This window comes from Helicoverpa zea, chromosome 31 (assembly GCF_022581195.2).
Source record: "Helicoverpa zea isolate HzStark_Cry1AcR chromosome 31, ilHelZeax1.1, whole genome shotgun sequence".
Lineage (NCBI taxonomy): Eukaryota > Metazoa > Arthropoda > Insecta > Lepidoptera > Noctuidae > Helicoverpa > Helicoverpa zea.
The window spans coordinates 6,556,982-6,574,910 of record NC_061482.1 but is presented as its reverse complement, the minus strand read 5'-3'; the positions used below and the strand labels follow the sequence as shown (position 1 = coordinate 6,574,910).

The 17,929-nt window shown below is 37.9% G+C and overlaps 2 protein-coding genes across 6 annotated transcripts in view; one reads left to right on the top strand and one right to left on the bottom strand.

The window, feature by feature from the left end:
• Positions 1-17,929, top strand: part of LOC124644788 (hepatic leukemia factor) — a 118,370-nt gene that overhangs the window by 50,833 nt on the left and 49,608 nt on the right. The gene's annotated exons all lie outside the window — the stretch shown is intronic.
• Positions 11,727-16,605, bottom strand: LOC124644786. Of its 2 annotated transcripts, XM_047184329.1 has the most exons (3): positions 16,220-16,605; positions 14,601-15,600; positions 11,727-12,789 (listed from the first exon to the last, which is right to left on the bottom strand). In XM_047184329.1, the coding sequence occupies exons 1-2, from the start codon at positions 16,389-16,391 to the stop codon at positions 14,621-14,623; spliced, it is 1,152 nt and encodes a 383-aa protein (XP_047040285.1). In that variant the 5' UTR covers positions 16,392-16,605; the 3' UTR covers positions 11,727-12,789; positions 14,601-14,620. The 2 variants fall into 2 exon arrangements, with proteins under 2 accessions (XP_047040285.1, XP_047040286.1); XM_047184330.1 differs by lacking the exon at positions 14,601-15,600 and having other exon boundaries at positions 16,220-16,318.

Below are 17,929 nucleotides of genomic sequence, written 5' to 3'. Positions count from 1 at the left end.
TGATTTTCCCAGAAATTGTATTTAGTTTTATAAACTTCTTACTTTAAATTCCTACATAAATTACTTCCCAAAACTGGTATACGTCAAGAAAGGCGAATTCATAAATCAGAATATTTAAGGCAATTTAATCTGAAACCTAATATTATCTAATCCTTTGAAATGTCAAAATCGGTTTTAACTGGTTTGGACTTGTCACTTCGGAAACTAATAGAGCTCCTATCAATATTGTTGGACTAAAATCATTGTGCCGGAATTTCAGCCAGGCTGCTACTCGAGTACAATTCCCAAAGGGAACAAATATAATGACCACCATAAAATGCTTTGATACCCTTAGTTTTGCAACCAGAAAAATCTACTGAACACCAGAAAAATAAAGTCTAAAAATGTAATAGTACCAGCTATTTTAGTCACGACTTCACTTTAAATTGTATTCGACCACCAAATTTAGTAAATGATCACCAACTCTTGACGACCAAATTAATGTATTATTTTTGCCTAAATAAGTCACTGTGATTGCCATAAAATGTAGGCTTATTATCAAATAAAGTATTATGATGCCATATTAAGTTATGTGTCCGGCTTGCAATGCATGCGTGAGTGTCAGTATGACGAGTGACAGGGGAAAATGGAAGAAAATGACATATTGCGCCGACCCCAAGTAAAATTGGGAACAGGGCAGGAGAAAGAAGAAGAAGAATGTGTTTCTCAATACACTCCCTCGAAAACACACTCTTATCGCACTGTTTAGAGGCATGCAATAGACAATTTTCCACCCTAGTGCAGGAAAAGGGTCCCCATAATGTAATTACATTTATTGTATCAGGCCGAACTTATTTTTTTGGAGTCAGTTTACTTAAACAGGATAGCAAGATGTAAAAACTTTGATTATCATTTTATATTAAAACGCTGGTATAATTTTGATGATCATTCACTACTTTTGGTGATCATTTACTACTTTTGGGATAACAATGATTTATTTGGACTCATTTTGCTTAAATAGGATAGCAGAATGTAAAAACTTTGGTTATCATTTTACTTTAAAATGGTGGTTTAATTTTGGTGATCATTTACTATTTTTGGCTTGCGCATGATTTATTTTGGAGTAATTTCACTTAAATGGGATAGCAAAGTGTTAAAACTTTGGTTATCATTTTACATTAAAATGCGAGTTTCATTTTGGTGATCATTTACTATTTTTGTCTGCTATTTGTTACTATTTCTGGTGATCAGTTAAACATAAGCCATTCCCAAATATTACACACAAGGGTACAGGCGATTGTCAGGCCAATTGACATGGATAAGGATTTTGGCTCTCTCGAAGCGCCTTTGGATACTAACGCCTAACAGTTCTTTGGTGTGCAACTACGTGCAGTCGTATACTGGACACATTCCTCTCCGATTTTATCTTCCAAATGAATAACTACTTGATATTTCGTATGGAGATATCTTCACTTACCTGTAGTGATTCCTTTAAATAGGTACTTGAATGACGTTTCGAAGATTTTTTATATAAGCTATGTTTTTACAGTCAAAATTTTATCAGGGATAATCTAAGGGTGCGTCCACATCTGGCGAATGCGCCGCGAATGCGCAGCACGCGAGCCGATCGCGAGCTGTCCGCGAGCTGCGCGCGTGCATTTTTGTTCGTGCGCCGCTTCTGCGCCGCCCGCGCGCAGCTCGCGCGCGACCTAAGCGCCGCACGCGAGCGGCGCGCAGGCGGCGCGCGACGTCTGACATCTTCGATAGTACTGAGCCAATATACGGAACTGTAAGGGCGAGAACTGATTGCGCGCAGATCGCGCGCCGCTCGCGCGCCGCTCGCGCGCTCTATACGAGCCTTGCGTGAGTTGCGCTAAAGAGGCGCACCGAACTATTGCAGTGACTGCACGCGCGCAGCTCGCGGACAGCTCGCGATCGGCTCGCGTGCTGCGCATTCGCGGCGCATTCGCCAGATGTGGACGCACCCTTATGTTTAAGTATCTCACTTCATAGCCTTGCTTTAGAATACCTAGTCATTACTCATCATCTGCCTAGAATTTTTCCAACTATGTTGGGGTCGGCTTCCAGTCTAACCTACCAGTGTTTTATAAGGAGCGTTTTACTAAGAGCGACTGCCTGTCTGACCTCCTCAACTCAGTTTCCTGGGCTACCCAATACCCTTGGTGGTAAGACTGCCTACCTGTATGTATATACCTCGTCACTTCTGCAACAAACATATGAACGGAAAATAAAGTTAGACCAGCTTTCCTTTGTGATTTAATTGAAGATAAACCCTCTTAGTGCACTCAGGGGATTACGAAAAGGTAAAGGGGCTAGTTTGAAACTTTCGCCTCCCGTAATGCGGACTTTTAAAAAGTAGTTCAAAGCTGTACGTGAGTGAAGAATATTGATGATGTAAATATGTAGTCCGTATGTCAGTTTAAGAGTTGTTGATATTGGAGCTAGGTTTCCACCTTTTTTCCTGTTCTAGTTCCGAATCTATTTCGGTCGTCACAATATGTTTTTGCTTCCTTCCTTCACATGCTCTCTCCAGAAATTCATTCATTGCTACTTTTCTCTATCGTTCCATGTCCGTATAAGTATTTAGTACATCTCTTGTTATATGGCTTTCTTCCTCTTTAACTTTACTTTGCAGACGCTTTCATATTTTATTTACTTGTCCTACTCACAGACTCCTTGCAATACACGATATCCATTTCTAGTAGGTCTAATGAACACTATCCCCTTCAAATGCAATATAATCATGTCAAGAGGGCAATGCACGAAACACTTTCAAAAAAGTTTTCGTAACGTAACCGATTACAAGTTCTGAACAAACAACATCCGCTTATAAACAAATTATAAAAATAGATTACTACGAGGTCGCGGTCATTTTCAAGAAAAACAAAACTTTTTGCTCCAAGACTTAAACACCTACTCTCTTTAACATTAAGCGGTTATTTTTTCCTTCACTGAATACAGCTTTCGATTACGTTACTCTGTTTACGAAGTAACTATTAAAATAGTCCGTAGTAAGTATTATTACGTTTTATTATAATCTCATTTCTGCGATATTTTTAGGGGTCACGGTCGTTACTCAGAAAAGTTCCGCTGAACTTATCGAATCTATTTACATTTTGTACTTTTCAAGCTAGTCGTGATTACTTTACGGTGTCGCTTTTAAACACATAATTTATTGCATCTGGGAATCCGGAATCCAGTGGGGAGATGAGTGGGGGCGGATGAGTGGCTGGGTCAGTGAGCGCAATCTCATTTCGTTTGCAGTTCTTCATGCGAAATAGCTCTCTCCGCATTTAGATGAAAAGCAAGCATGTTTTTCTTGTCAGCGAGTGGCGTAGTAAATAGATTAAAATAATACTGTTTAAATGGTTAGACTAGAAAAACCAGATGCGCGGAGGGTGGAGGCTGTATGTGCAAACAGCGAGTGTAGATAATAGTCGAGACAGACTTTTAGTAACACAATTAGTTCGTTGGAATTCCTTTTTAATTTAGTATTTTGCCCGAACGTATTCAGATATAAGTAGAACAACGTGGGAAAACCCCTGCATAGCAGCAGTGCCAAAGCACAGTCCAATTTGGTGGAGCTATATAAAAAGGTAGCTTTCCTCAATGCCTGGTGTTTTTCCGGCGCCTGCCTCAAAACACCTCACCCTCCCCCCACCCCGGGCCCGCCGAGCGACATCTCTCGACGCCTTATACTCTCCTAATTACAGCTTAATTATGAAATGGTACCTAACAGCCCTTCAGATGGCCGTTAATTCTGAGGCTAATGTAACTAGTTACCTCTCTTTTGCCCAAGTGTGGCATTTCTTTAGCACGTGTTGCATCTTTATTAAATCTATTATTTTAAACCAATAAACTGTTCAGACATCCCTGATAATATTAGTCTACAGTGTGTAATATTAATCTTCTTAAATGTTAGTAAGTTACCGCTTCGTAGGGGAGTATAATATCGTAATAATATCTGGTTAGGAGAACAACTTGAGCCCGAGGCATCGTGCGCAGGTACCGAGCGGTCAGGTGCCACCTCGCCGGTCAGATTAGCGCTGCAAGTGAGAAGCTTGTATCCGAGCTATAATACCCAACATCTGATATAGCGAACTTTAATCAAGGTATTCGAAATTGCTCTGGGAATAAAATATTTTCGGAGTAAGTTTGTTGGGCTTTCCTTTTTTAGATACATTTTTTTAATTGCAATAGCCGTTGAAGATTGGCATGAGTATTCTATTTAATTTTAATATAAATAAAATTTAATAAAGGCACAATAGGTGCGACCCACAAAAGAACTAAATTGTTTTTAAACCCTAGGAAAAGTATTCACCCCAAAAATATCATACCTTTCGCGTCCGACGCGTGAGGTATGAAGAATGCTCGTTCCATACTCAGGTTCGTATCTGCGAAGTGCGTCGCATTTCTCACGAATTCCTGATATAACTGCAGGCCAGGGCTCTCGTACTCTATTATCATCGCCCGACTAGCCGGGATTTAAAGTTTTCAACAGCTTTTCATGTTTTGAGAAAAATACCTATTTAAAATCACAGTGGAATGTAAATCTTATATTTTATTTTTACTGTCGTTACAAATGGTAGCGTTTTTATTTTGATGAAAGTCGTTCTATAGAAACATATCAATTTATTCTATTTGCATATTCCTATAAAGATTACACTTTATAAAATACTCCCCAAGATGTTTCAAATGCTTAAAGCTGAAGAAGCCTCTGTCCAGCACTGGGTTAATATGTATTAATTAAAATACGCTGATTGTAATGACAGCTTCCAAGGTAGAGCGTTTACACCAGTTGTTCCCTATTTCAATAGAGTCCTGGGGGATCTACAAAAATAATTCTGATCGGTATTGTATGTTCCTAAATTGATCCTCAGTTATATTCCTATAAAAGCGTAAAAAACACCCTAATTCGCATAGTGACAGATACGATTATTTGTAGGCATTTCGCAACATATTTTATGTAGCTATGCTGCAAAACAAGAGTCCCGAGAAAGACGATAGTGACTAAAATGTCAAAAAACTCAATCTTGCACTTGGCACACACTTCTGTCTACACAACATAAGCGGAATGTGGCCTTAATAATGATTGCACAAATATGACACACTATGACGTGATCATGGCTGCCATTGGACAGCTGAATTGGGGTAGCATCCCTCCCCCTAGTTAAATACGTACAATGTACATACAGGAATTTTGAACATGTTCATCGATCTGTACTTTTAATAAAATCCTGCTTTTATTCCTTTGAAATATTCATAATTAAAAAAACATAAAAACTGCAACAAACAAAAAATAAAATCACTGAAAAAGGGTACTCGTGATATTACTTACTTTTACTACACACTACACTATACACTATATTATTGCTTTTCGCTGAAATAAACATCACATACAGAGGCAGATAATGGTTTCAGTAAAAAATCCATTTTAATCCACATGTATGAAAAAAGAACTAAACCGGACAAAGAGAATAGATTTAACGGAAAACGTACTCACGATATAAATTTTTTTGATTCGTAATATTTCCAATTGTAGGAAAGATTATTTTTCAACAGTATTACAAAATCATATTTTATTCCCTTTATTTAATATAAGAAAACAATCCTGGTACCGCAGATACCATATAGTTACTACATTACTGGTCATTTCCCAGGCTCTAGTAAATCAATAGAGTATTTACCAACACTATTAACAAAACTCATTCAATAGCATTACACAAATAGTAGCGAGTAGAATGAGTTTATACCGTCTATACCGGCATGATATTACAAAAGTTGACCAATGCGATTGCCAAGTTTGCAAATAGCCGCAATTAGACTAGCGTCCACTGCGGTTCAGTAATACAATATCTGTGTTTTTTAAATGTCAAAATATAAATGCCCTACGGAAGTACGGATCCAATTATACGCACGTGACTTGTTAGAAATCTAAGAGGAATTCAAATAGTGTAGAGTGCATTACCAACTTATATTGAACCAGTTTACCTACGCTTTCAGACGAAATGTGTAAACGGCTTGCTAATAAGGAATCGAATTCACCAGTGACACGGCAAAGCGTGCCTCCAGCAAAAGTTAGCTCATTTCTCGCTGTAAAATAAATTATTATTAAGTTCTCAACTAATAAATTAATAGACTTATTGGATAATCTGATTTGAATTGTTTGGAAGCTAGCTAAAAGGTAAACTGCTCGGAGCTATTTGTTTTGTGGTCATTCATTTCTAATTGCTTTTATTTCGTATTGGACAACTAAATGCATCATTCTTTTGTTTTTTTGCGATACATCATTTCACAATGAATCAAAGTAAAATTCAAGTTAAGTGGGCCGTGCGTCGTGACCGGTGAATACCTAGCATTGCTTGACAATTAGCATCTTTATAACCTCGCTGATTGTCTGACTATTTCGATTCTGACTTACGTCGATACCAAATATTACTAGATACAATAATGATCCGGAAACATTTTTATTAATGAGAAATCCTTAGGTACTAATAATTTAAATACGGAAGTAAGTCTGTCTATCATGTTTTCACGGCAAAACTACTGAAACTAGTCATAGGATCGCAGACAGTCTGAGGCCTGAAAAAGGACATAGGCTACTTTTATTCGGGTCCAAGAATAGTTCCTTCGGGAAGCAAATGGACCCGCGGGGAAATGCTAGTAGGCAAAATTATAGCTAGCATGAAATGTGATACCCAATTAGTATAAACGAATGAAGCTTTGAAGCTAAAATATACTAATATTATACCTCATTAATTATTTCCGAGTATTTACACTATTTGGTTATAGTGTAATTAACATTATTTGTTGAAGAATTAATAGGAAATCTAGTGATATAGTGGATTTCAGGATTTATTTAAATAAACCTGTTAATGATCCCAATAATATTAACGCAAGTGCAACATAATCTAATATTTAGAAATAATTATTAGAAAATACTCTTACTAACGAAAATAACCAAGTAATTAAGTACAATTATATTTATTGCATCTTTGTACTTTGCGTAAACACTACTGCTGAAGGATATTTCTGTGTTACCGGTTCGAATCATTATAGTTTACTGAAACTGTTAATTTACCGTAATTTGGGGTCTTGCAACTTGCAACACATTAACGGGTTCCACTTACCGTGGTAGTTGCAGTGGGTGCTGTTCACCGAGGGTGTTCTGGCGTCGCGGCGTCTCCTGCTTGTCGCCAACGCGGCGTCCCGTGGCCGGCACGCCGTCTACAGGCCTCGCGACGCCCCACCTCACCCCACCCCCAATAATCCCCCTCGCCCCGTAATCACTCCATCGCATTTATTATAGAATGATATTAGAGCCCCCCTGGCTGCCTTGCTTTGTTCAACAGCATTGTGTTGACTGGCCGAGCCTTTAATACAAGAATGAGTCACGCGATACAGGACTATGACTGTTTTGTAAGCATTCTAAATAAGTTATAAGTTTCGGCCGCGGTTTTGTAGGTGTTTTAATGAGGCTTTCTAGTGTTAAATTAAAATATGCCTTAAATATTCTGTTAACTTTTTCGGTGAAATTAAGGGAACAATTATATTATTCTCAGAGGAAAATTAAGATTACAAAATTCGTGATCTACTAACTAACCAACTAACTGGTTGGTAGGCATGTCGAGGCGAAATGGTATAACAATTAGGATTGACTTTAGATTTGACTTGCCATTTAGCAGTTTCTATTGTATGGCAGATGAGTTCTGTTAGTTAATACATATACCTATAATATTATGGACAGCAACAATCAGTTAATTAATATGTCATTAATTGAGGTTAAACCATCGCCAATATAATTAACAATAGATATCCAATTATTCTACATCAACAACCGTTGGACGTAATTAACATATGGATTTTAGGCCTAGTAATAATCATGACATTATTACTGCAGCTGTCGAAATGGCGTGATTATCTAATGGTTGTACATTTGGGTAAGTAGGTAATCTTGAGTAGGGCATTCTCTGCCCGGGACCCCCCGTGTCCGTGGGAGCGAACCGCTGTTCGTGAAAATCCACCTTTCTTTATAATGTCACGACGATTGACGAGAGCTTCAACACTTCAACTTTCGTGCCTTCACGGTGAACGTCCCTCCTTTAATGTACTTTTCATTAATAATGAATCTATGCTAACAATTTGTTGGTTCACGCTTTTGTTTAACTAAGGCTGTTTCAAGCCAGTTTCAGTACTATTTCCTCATTTTGTTCTCTCGTCGTTTATTATGAAGTAAAGACTAATTAAATAACTACAGATTAGACGCGTGTTAGACTCGCGCCTCGAGTCGTCAGGTCACATGCCGGCTTTATTATTTTATTTGAGTCGTAGTGTCGTGCACTCGCTGGCTGTTGTCGTAGGTCAAGGTTCACAGCTGACACACATTAATTTCAAAACATTCGTGTTAATCACGTAACGACAGTACGGCTTCTTTTTTATACGAAGTGCCATTTTATCTTTATTTTGTTAAAGATAACTTCGTTTTGTTTTGCTACCGAGAATAAAAATCTGATAATTTTGTTTGAGCGAGGACTACTGGATTTTGGGTTGTTAGGCGATCGGTTCATGTAAGACTAGTAGCCAACGGCACCACAGTTATGCCAAAGCAACACAAAGGGCAAGCCATACACACGTCAATATGGTTATGATGAGCTTAGCCATTCTATACTGTAGGCTTTGAAACCCACTAATAAGACATGCTATACAATACAACGTGCATCACGTAGGCTTTGATGTTCATACTAATAAGACGAGCTATTCAATACAACATGCTTTGCCTACGGAGTCCCTACCCTCGCAGCTTGCAAATAATAATATGTCACATTTAACACGAAACAAGGATACAAAACGAGGCTTCGGGCTAGGTAGACAAGTGGCGCCGACAACAATATAAATTTCAAACGACACATTCGAAGTGCCGCCTTACTGCGAACTCTTTATAGAGGTGGTAGACCCGCGCAGGGAAATGATACCGCCGTGAAAAATTAATGACACCCCTCGGATATGTGGCGACCCACTGACATATAGGTATCATCGAATGCGGCGAACGCATCGAACGAAACGAATTTAAGAGTTCTTTATACGAAATCTTGTGGAGCCTCGCGGAAATGCGCGCGGTGTATTGGTCGAATCTGGAATAGTGACAGGAATGACATACGAATTCGGATGATGTCATCAGATTCAAGCGGTTAAGGTTGTGTATGAAACGTTTAAAAGAGATACTTAACATCGATTTCCTCTTAGCGTTTGGCTTGGATAAGTGTCCCAAAAATTTCAATTTTACTGCATTCGATTCCGATGGGTGTGCGCTCACCATAATGAGTATGAAATGTAATTTTATTTTTGCACGTACTTGAAAGGAGCTGTGTAGCTGGCTAATCGCGTTTATATTCTGCCAATGTTTACTTCTGTGTTTACTCATTACAAAATATATCAAAATAAACCTTATTTTCAAGACGCGTTTACCCTGGGATTGTTTAAACAGGTAAATAGCAAAAAATATCACCAAGGGGGAAATCCATCGTTCGAGGTGTGATGACTAAATATGTATATATTATAGTAAGTTCAACTCAGTCTTGCGCGCGGCCTTATGTGTGGGTAACCCTTGTACATACACAGTGACTTTGTGTGCGTGACAAGAGGTACAGTCGGGTACAAATACAGTTATTTAGGGGTTACGGCTGTTTAAAGAAAAACAGTTATTACGTAATTTAATGTTTATTTATTTATAATGATTCTGAATCGCTACTTGAAAAATCAAATGATGAATTTTCGGATTCGCTACTCTCACCGAGGTAAATTATAAATTTTGACTCCATGTCAAAATGTCTATAGTATTTTTCTTTTTTCTTTTGTACATGTCGACAAGTATTACCCAACATCCCTTCATCAATATGAATTAAACGTTCATTTATGAGTTTCATTATTTCCGTCTTATTTTGGTCGACATTATGCGAAGCAATATTATTTTTTAAAATTCCCCACACATTTTGTTTACATTATTATACTAGATTATACGTCTTTTTACATTCTTAGTCCACACTTTTATTTATTGTCCGCGTACCCCGAGATCTAGAAAATATGTAAGGAGTATTTAATTCATCTTAGATATTTCACCTCATTTATTTCTTAGATACTGTCAACGTCAATTTGAAAAAACTTATGAGAAAATAATGAAAAACTGTAAAATGTAATAATAAAAAGCTTTGAATGTTGTTTCATTTTTTGAAACGCTACCTGACTCCTTAAACATTTTCTCCGTGAAGAACTAGACATTTTCGTAAACGACTGTACCCATAACAAAAAGCGATAAGAACACGTCATGCTCGGACGACGTCACTGTCACACGAGTGAAAGTTGTATATTTACAAGCCGACGCACACATAGGGCCGCGCGCAAATCTGAGTTGAACTATCTATAACATTAGTAGATCTGAGTCTGGCTGAATAATACTATTTTGTACTTGAAGAGGAAAAGTAAATTGTTTTAAGGTAAATTTCTTTGAAAATAGAATACCATTTTTTAAGTAAGAATAAAAAAAAAAAATAAAAAAAAAAAAAAAAAAAAAACATTTTTATTTCTCACCACAAGGATACAAGTAATAAGCTAGTATAGTAACACATAATTTCACATTATATTATAGTATTTCATATGCCACAAACGTTACACCCTATCCCCTGAACTAGGTATAGCCTGTATCTCAGGAGATAGTTTGTTCAGTACAAGTCTCAATCATAATTGATTAACTTTTGAATAAGTTAAGAATAATTATTAACGACTTGTTTCCAGTTTTTTTTTCTAATTTGTAACACTTGAACTGGTCAAATGGCGTGTAATATAGCTGTCTGTTTCTGTTTACAATGAAACTCGGCGTGTTGTGACGAATTTCGCCCGCGGCCAATAGATGAAATTAATTGAATAACACAACTTAATTGAAACGATAGCTGTTGTTACCGCACTGTCGATTTTAGCATAAAAACAAAACTTGTTGTTGTGATATGTAGCTAAAGTATTGAATACCAGGTATTTTCCTGCGGATTCATCCACGTACCCGGTAAAGGTAGCATATGTCACCCGGGGTTAGTGTAGCTCCCTAACAGAAAAATATTTTTTCTCAATCGTTTCAGTGGTTTTCCTTTATTGTAAAACCCTTTCCTTCCTTAAACGTACAAACAAACAAAGAAAAATATATTTAAGAATCAAACGAACTTACCTGGTGAAGTTTGATTCCAATTATGCGAGGGTCTCAACCGAAGACGATTACATTTTACTTGCAGCATTACATGATATGATGCTATCTTCGTCACACCTTTAAAGCTATAATATCTAAAAAAAAGAAACCTGTATCTTCTGTCTCACTCCCCCCTACTCCCGAGTGCGCGCGCCACTGCTTGTCATTATTTAGAGTACTTTTTGTGTTATTGCAAATATTTATTTTTTATTTTTCTGGGTAGGGTGGGATGGGATGTAATCGTCTTCGGTTGAGACCCTCGCATAATTGGAATCAAACTTCACCAGGTAAGTTCGTTTGATTCTTAATTATCCTTCGGGTCTCAACCGAAGACGATTACATTTTACTTGCAGATGTTTAGAGCAACGTAAATCAAAAAAATAAAAAATACGTTAGAAAATTAGGAAAATTTTAATTGAAGAACAATATTGCTAGATTTTGTACAGCTTAATCATATAACATAAGAACATTTATTATACATATTAATTTGTTAATAAAATAAATGCAATTGATACTGCAGTTACGAGCTATATTATCACAATTATTTACGTGCCGAATAAGGCATTTACAAAATCATTATTATTACTGTTAGCAGTATCCCTACGGTAGTATTTAAAAAATACGTTGGAGGTATTACTCCAACCCGCGGCCTTGCGGACCACCTCTAGATTAACTCCAGATCGGTAAGCGGCAGATGTGGAAGCCGAGCGGGTACTGTGAGCTCCAAATACGGAAATATCTATGCCGCTTGCCTGCAACACTGTTTTAACCCAGCGTGCTAACGTCTGAGAACAAACTTTTTTATGAGGTCTACGCACTCCAATAAACAAGTGTTCCTCAGGCAAATTATGCCGCAAATCTCTGGTCTTTTCGATATATGTTTCAACTGCCAGAGCCGGACAAATACTGGGGTTTGTGCGAATAAAGGGCAATCTGATGAGTGGTTGGCAAGCCCCGGGCTTTGAAGTTTTAATTAAATCGCTAATTTTAATCACAATTTCATTGTCATGTTTTGATATATTTTTTAATTTTATAAGACTAATAGTTTGCATCCTTTGCGCAGATGCAATTGCTAAAAGAGAACAAGTTTTGTGTGATAAATCAACTAAATCAATATTATCATAGGGATACATTGTTGAAAGATAGTTCAGCACTATATTTGTGTCCCACGTAGTACTATATTTTGGAGTTGGAGGAGCTAGCCTATACACGCCCTTGAGGAAACGATTGACACAGTCATTAACCGTAACATGAGTGCCTAATATAATTGATAAAGCAGACCTGTGTGTATTTAAACTACTATAGCTCGCACCTTCTTCAAATTTTAATGTTAAAAAGGACAAAACTTTGGAACTATCAGCTTCGAAAATATCCAAATTTTTGTCTTTACAATATATCCACCAAGATTTAAAAGAACTACTATATTGATTTAAAGTACTAGCTGCAAAGGAAGCTATCATTATGTCTAAGGACGCTGGTGGAACGCCGCGCTTAATCATTGATTGCCTGACAATCTGGCTGCCACCAGGATAAGACTCGTATGGAGTGGATGGTGAATTCTGAAAGGAGAAAGTAGTAAGAATTTATCTGGTCCGAAGTACATTTTTTCGGATACAACAAGCCTGGACCATAAAGGGTACCAAGGCTGGGATGGCCAATAAGGTACCACAACGATACCTATTGCTTTTTCCGTTATAATTTTTTCGAGCACTCTTGTGATCAAGCAAAACGGGGGGAATGCGTAAAAGTTTATATTTTTCCAACAAATTGTGAATGCGTCTACAACCTCAGAATAAGGGTCAAGTTTCCACGACGCGTATCTTCTACATTTATAATTTTGAGCACTAGCAAAGAGATCAAATTCTGTTTCTCCTAAGGACTTGATAATTTGCGAAAAGACATAATCTGAAACTTCCCATTCCGTATCGATATTGATTCGCCGAGATTCTCGATCTGCTAAAATATTATCAGACGACTTGACATAAGATGCAAATACGAAGATCCTTTTTGACTCACACCATTGCCATATCTTTCGTGCAAGATCATTTAAATGTGGGTATTGAATGCCCCCCATTCGATTTATGTATGAAATGGCCGTTGTGTTGTCAATTCGTAATAAAATATTGCATTCTTGTAAGTTAGTAGTAAATATTTTTAGCCCATAAAATGCGGCTTGTAACTCCTTTTCATTTATGTGAAGGGCCAATTCGTTTGATGACCAGTTGCCATTAGCACATTGATTGCCGCATGCCGCACCCCAGCCAGTACTTGAGGCGTCAGTGAAAATTTCCAATAAATAATAGTCATTTTTACGAATAGGTGAAAAAGAAGTCATAATTTTATTTGTCCACCATAAAAGATCATGTTTAAGGCTTTCCTCTAATTTCATAAGTTTGTTATAGTTGTCTGTATAATCTAACGCCAAGAATTTTTCTCTTTCAAACAATTTAGTGTACATCCAGCCGTAACTGACAGCTGGGCATGCGGCAGTCAAAAGTCCTATGAATTCGGCAAAAAACCTAATGGTACATCTAGTTTTACCTAAGATCTCCGATGCTCGATTTTTTATCCGAATTTTCTTCTCGTCTGGTAATTTAATAGTCATGTCCGTGGTGTTAAAGATAAAACCTAAGAATTTACAAGTCTGAGTAGGTACCATGACACTTTTCTTAATATTGATGATGAACCCTAAAGATTCCAGAAGAGCACAGGTATTGCTGACGTTTTTTAAGCAGTCAGAGTACGAGCTGGCCAGGCATAAAAAATCATCAAGATAATTGACTGATAGAAAACCAGATAAACGTAGGTATTCTAAGACGGGCTTGAGAATTTTTGTGAAAACCAACGGTGCTGTGCAAAGGCCGAACGGAAGGACGTTAAATTCGTATAATTGTGACTTCCATCGAAATCGTAACTTTTTTCTGTCAGGTTTATTTATTCTAATCAAAAAATATGCATCTTTAATATCTATTGTAGCCATGAAATCATTTCGATTCAATAGTCTGAGTGCCGTCCGGTAATCCTCCATTTTAAAATGATCAGTTTTAATAAATTTATTAAGTTCTTTTAAATTCAATATGAAACGATGAGTTCCGTTCGGCTTAGGCACTGTGAAAATTGGCGATACAAACTGGTTTTCACAAAACTCGCAAGGTGATATGAACTCAGCACTTAGTAGTTGAGAAACACATTGATCAATTATTTTAATTTGTGATTGCGAGTTACATGCATTATTTTGTGGCTCCGATGTTTGTGAGGGTTCTACAATGAAGGGTATTTTATACCCCTGAATCCAACTCAAAATGATCTGATCTTTAGTAATGTCATGCCATTTATCATAAAAATATGATAAGCGGCCTGCAACAGGTACCTGTCTGACGTCCTCTTCGTCTATCGTCTCCGCGTCTGGTGCCGCGCGTTGCTGGTGGGGCGGCGGACTCGCGGCGCCTCCTGTCGGCGGTCCCTCGGTGGTCGACGCGGTGCTGGGGTCGGCCGCGGCTGGACCGCTGCTGCTACGTGCGGCGGCGCCCCCCTCGAGTTTAAAGCACCCCTAGTTTGTGTTGCTGACAGGGTCCTATACTGAGGACGCTGAATTTTTTGTTTAATTTCAGAACCAGTCTTGTTTATGGCTTTCGAGGTCTTAATATGTTCTGATAATGCAGATCCAAACAGATGCTCATCGATGTTTGTATTTTTGACGGTATCTTTAATGCTTCTATTGAGAGTACTAAGCGCTGCATAACGCCGAGATAGCGACTCTTTATAATGGCTATCACATACGAGCCGACCGGCATCGCTGAGGGATTTAATAATATCCTGAGGTACTGTATTATTAGATGACAAGGCCCAATTCAAAGCTCGTCCTATAGCTGCAAGACTATTAGCAAGTTGATTTTGTTTGCTTTGACTGTATAGATCTTTCTTAATATTAACATCTGACAGAGCTGCCTTGATTTCTAAATTTAATTTAGGAGCTTTCATGTTGGGACAATTTTCTGGTGGTAAGTAGCATTTCATTAGCTCCATTTGTGTTTCCTTAGATAACCCGTTGACTAATATATGCGTCCACCTTGACGCAATGTCTTTATGAAGACTATCTCCATAATTTTTTTGATTGGTAGGGTCCTCGCCTAGTAGTTGTAGAATATCTGGATCTAATGTAAATATATTCTCATCTACCGTCGGTGATGCTTGGGCTTCTTCTGCAATCGTTATCGACTGGCCAGCCTGCGCAGGTGCTACCGATTCTGCTGTAGGCACAGTAGGTGGTGCCGTCACTGAAACCAGTGTAGACGGTCCGGCGATTGGTTCTGCTGGGTCCGACGGAGAATCATCGTGGATGTTTATGACCTCATTTGCGGTATCTTCTCCTAAGGGGAAGCAATACAATAAACGAAATCAGATCTCAGACAATCAGATTAATGCAAATGCTGGGTTAACGTGGAAATACACCCTCGACACCGCTTTGCGTGGGAGTGATGCCTCAACATGCTATAGGTACATGGAGATGATGCCTCAACACGTTTTACGTGGAGAAATTGCCTCAACACGATTTACGTGGAGAAAGAAAAAACACCTCAACACGATTTACGTGGAGAAAAAGAAGAAACACCTCAACACGATTTACGTGGAGAAATAAAAGCCTCGACACAATTTATGTGGAGAAGTAGCCTCAACACGAATGTGGAGAGAACACGAACAAGTCTCGACACGATGTACGCGGAGAAAAAACTAATACACAGTTTTCACAGTGATAGTACTTACACGATTTACGTGAAGTAAATATTTCCTCATCATGGTGCACATGGAGCTACCAGTGGGTACTTATGATTATTTATCATTATGTAGGAATGGCTAATTACGACGATCAAATTGCTCACAAAATTAAATATTACAATTTGTGGGTACTTGGTAATCACTAAATTATATTTGCATGAAAACTGACCAAATTTATAAGTATTATGCACTTGTAATAAGGTTTTTATTTACCTGGCATATCCGCGTATTGTTCATATTCATCATAATAACGAACCGCGTGGTCGCTTTCTTCCGATGATGATAAACGCTGTCTTTTCCTTAATTTTGATTCCAACTTCTTAACTTTCCGCAAAATACTATTATAATCACTATCTCTCGACCTTGACCGCTTTCTTTTTCCCATTTTTCAAATTACTGAAAGCCGTTACGAAAGTAGGTGTGATTCCGATAACACAAAAACACGTAATGACAAGCAGTGGCGCGCGCACTCGGGAGTAGGGGGGAGTGAGACAGAAGATACAGGTTTCTTTTTTTTAGATATTATAGCTTTAAAGGTGTGACGAAGATAGCATCATATCATGTAATGCTGCAAGTAAAATGTAATCGTCTTCGGTTGAGACCCGAAGGATAATTTCTTTTTAAATTATTGTGTCTTAGTACCTATAGCAGTACATTTTATACGTGTAACATTTTCTGGTATATATTCGACAAAGGTCGCTTACCGAGGAACACCTACATATCCAAACCTTTGCTAGATCCAGCGGTGCGGAAGTAGGGTGCAGTTGTACAGCCTCCTCTAGTGGAGTTACTTGCTATTTATACCTGGCTTGGAACTGTTATGTGTTACGTCTAAGAAACTTTGAGTAGAGCCTACTTTTTTTAAAGCACACTTAGAAGTACTGTCATCTGTAGGACTAGTGATGCTCGTATCACGGGCGGTTTTAAATAATAGACAGAACAATAAAAATGCATCGGCATTAAAACCTATAAACCTATATATATTTTTGTACGACTCCGGTGTAGTTTATTTAACATAATAGAACTGTACGATGTAACTGTTCACGATATATTCCTTAAAGATATTTAATTTAAGGATAAAAAATATTTGATCGAATCTCTGCTATTCCTACATTTGACTTAGCTCTTCAATAATACAAATCTAATCGTGAATTCCATTTGTGATGCTAACTCATTGAGACATCAGTCGAGAGTGATACCCGTTCGAAGTGCAGTACACTTGCAGCCGGTATCAATTGTCCTCAAACGCTGGATTAGATAGGTACGCCGGCGACACGCTGTGGCATGCATTGGTTTACCTGAGCTCGAGCTGTCACTTTACTATCAGAGAGCATCACTTCACTTCACACTGGATCGGGGTGAAGTAGATGTTTGACTCCTGCGTTAGGACTTTGGCAGGATTGCGATTGATTCATTTGAAAATAAGGCTGTAGTCTAACAACTGAGACTATATGGTATACTAGCTTCCCGAGATAACTGCTTCAAGGATAGTGACAAAAACTATCCTATGTCTCCCGGGTCTATGCTACCTCTCCTCTAATTTAGCGTAATTGGTTCAGTCGCTCACGCGTGATGGCGTGACCAAAAAATATAGGGATTTATAAAATACAATCACTGATACATGTCATAAGTAGGTAATGCATTAATCCGTAGTTTGTTTGATCTCGTTAGTTCACCACTTGTACGGCCACAAATATTCGTTAACATTGTATTTAATTTACAAATGAAAAACGGAAATTGTCTGTTACGTGGTTAATTCGATTATCATGTCACAATAGCGATTTTCATCGAATTTCGATTAAAATGAATTTACAATTATTTTTGCAATAATAAATTGTTGCAATAAGTAATTAATTGCAGTCCTTCACATAATGTTTACTCGTTCATTAACGAATTGGTTTGTTTACCTTTGAAATGCACTGT

Bases quoted from the DNA above. Each gene is read 5' to 3' on its own strand.
- LOC124644786 (XM_047184329.1), bottom strand. From the start codon at position 16,391: ATGGGAAAAAGAAAGCGGTCAAGGTCGAGAGATAGTGATTATAATAGT. The intron at 15,601-16,219 runs GTAAATAAAAAC...GCTTCCCCTTAG, and splicing joins ACAATACGCGGATATGCCAG to GAGAAGATACCGCAAATGAG.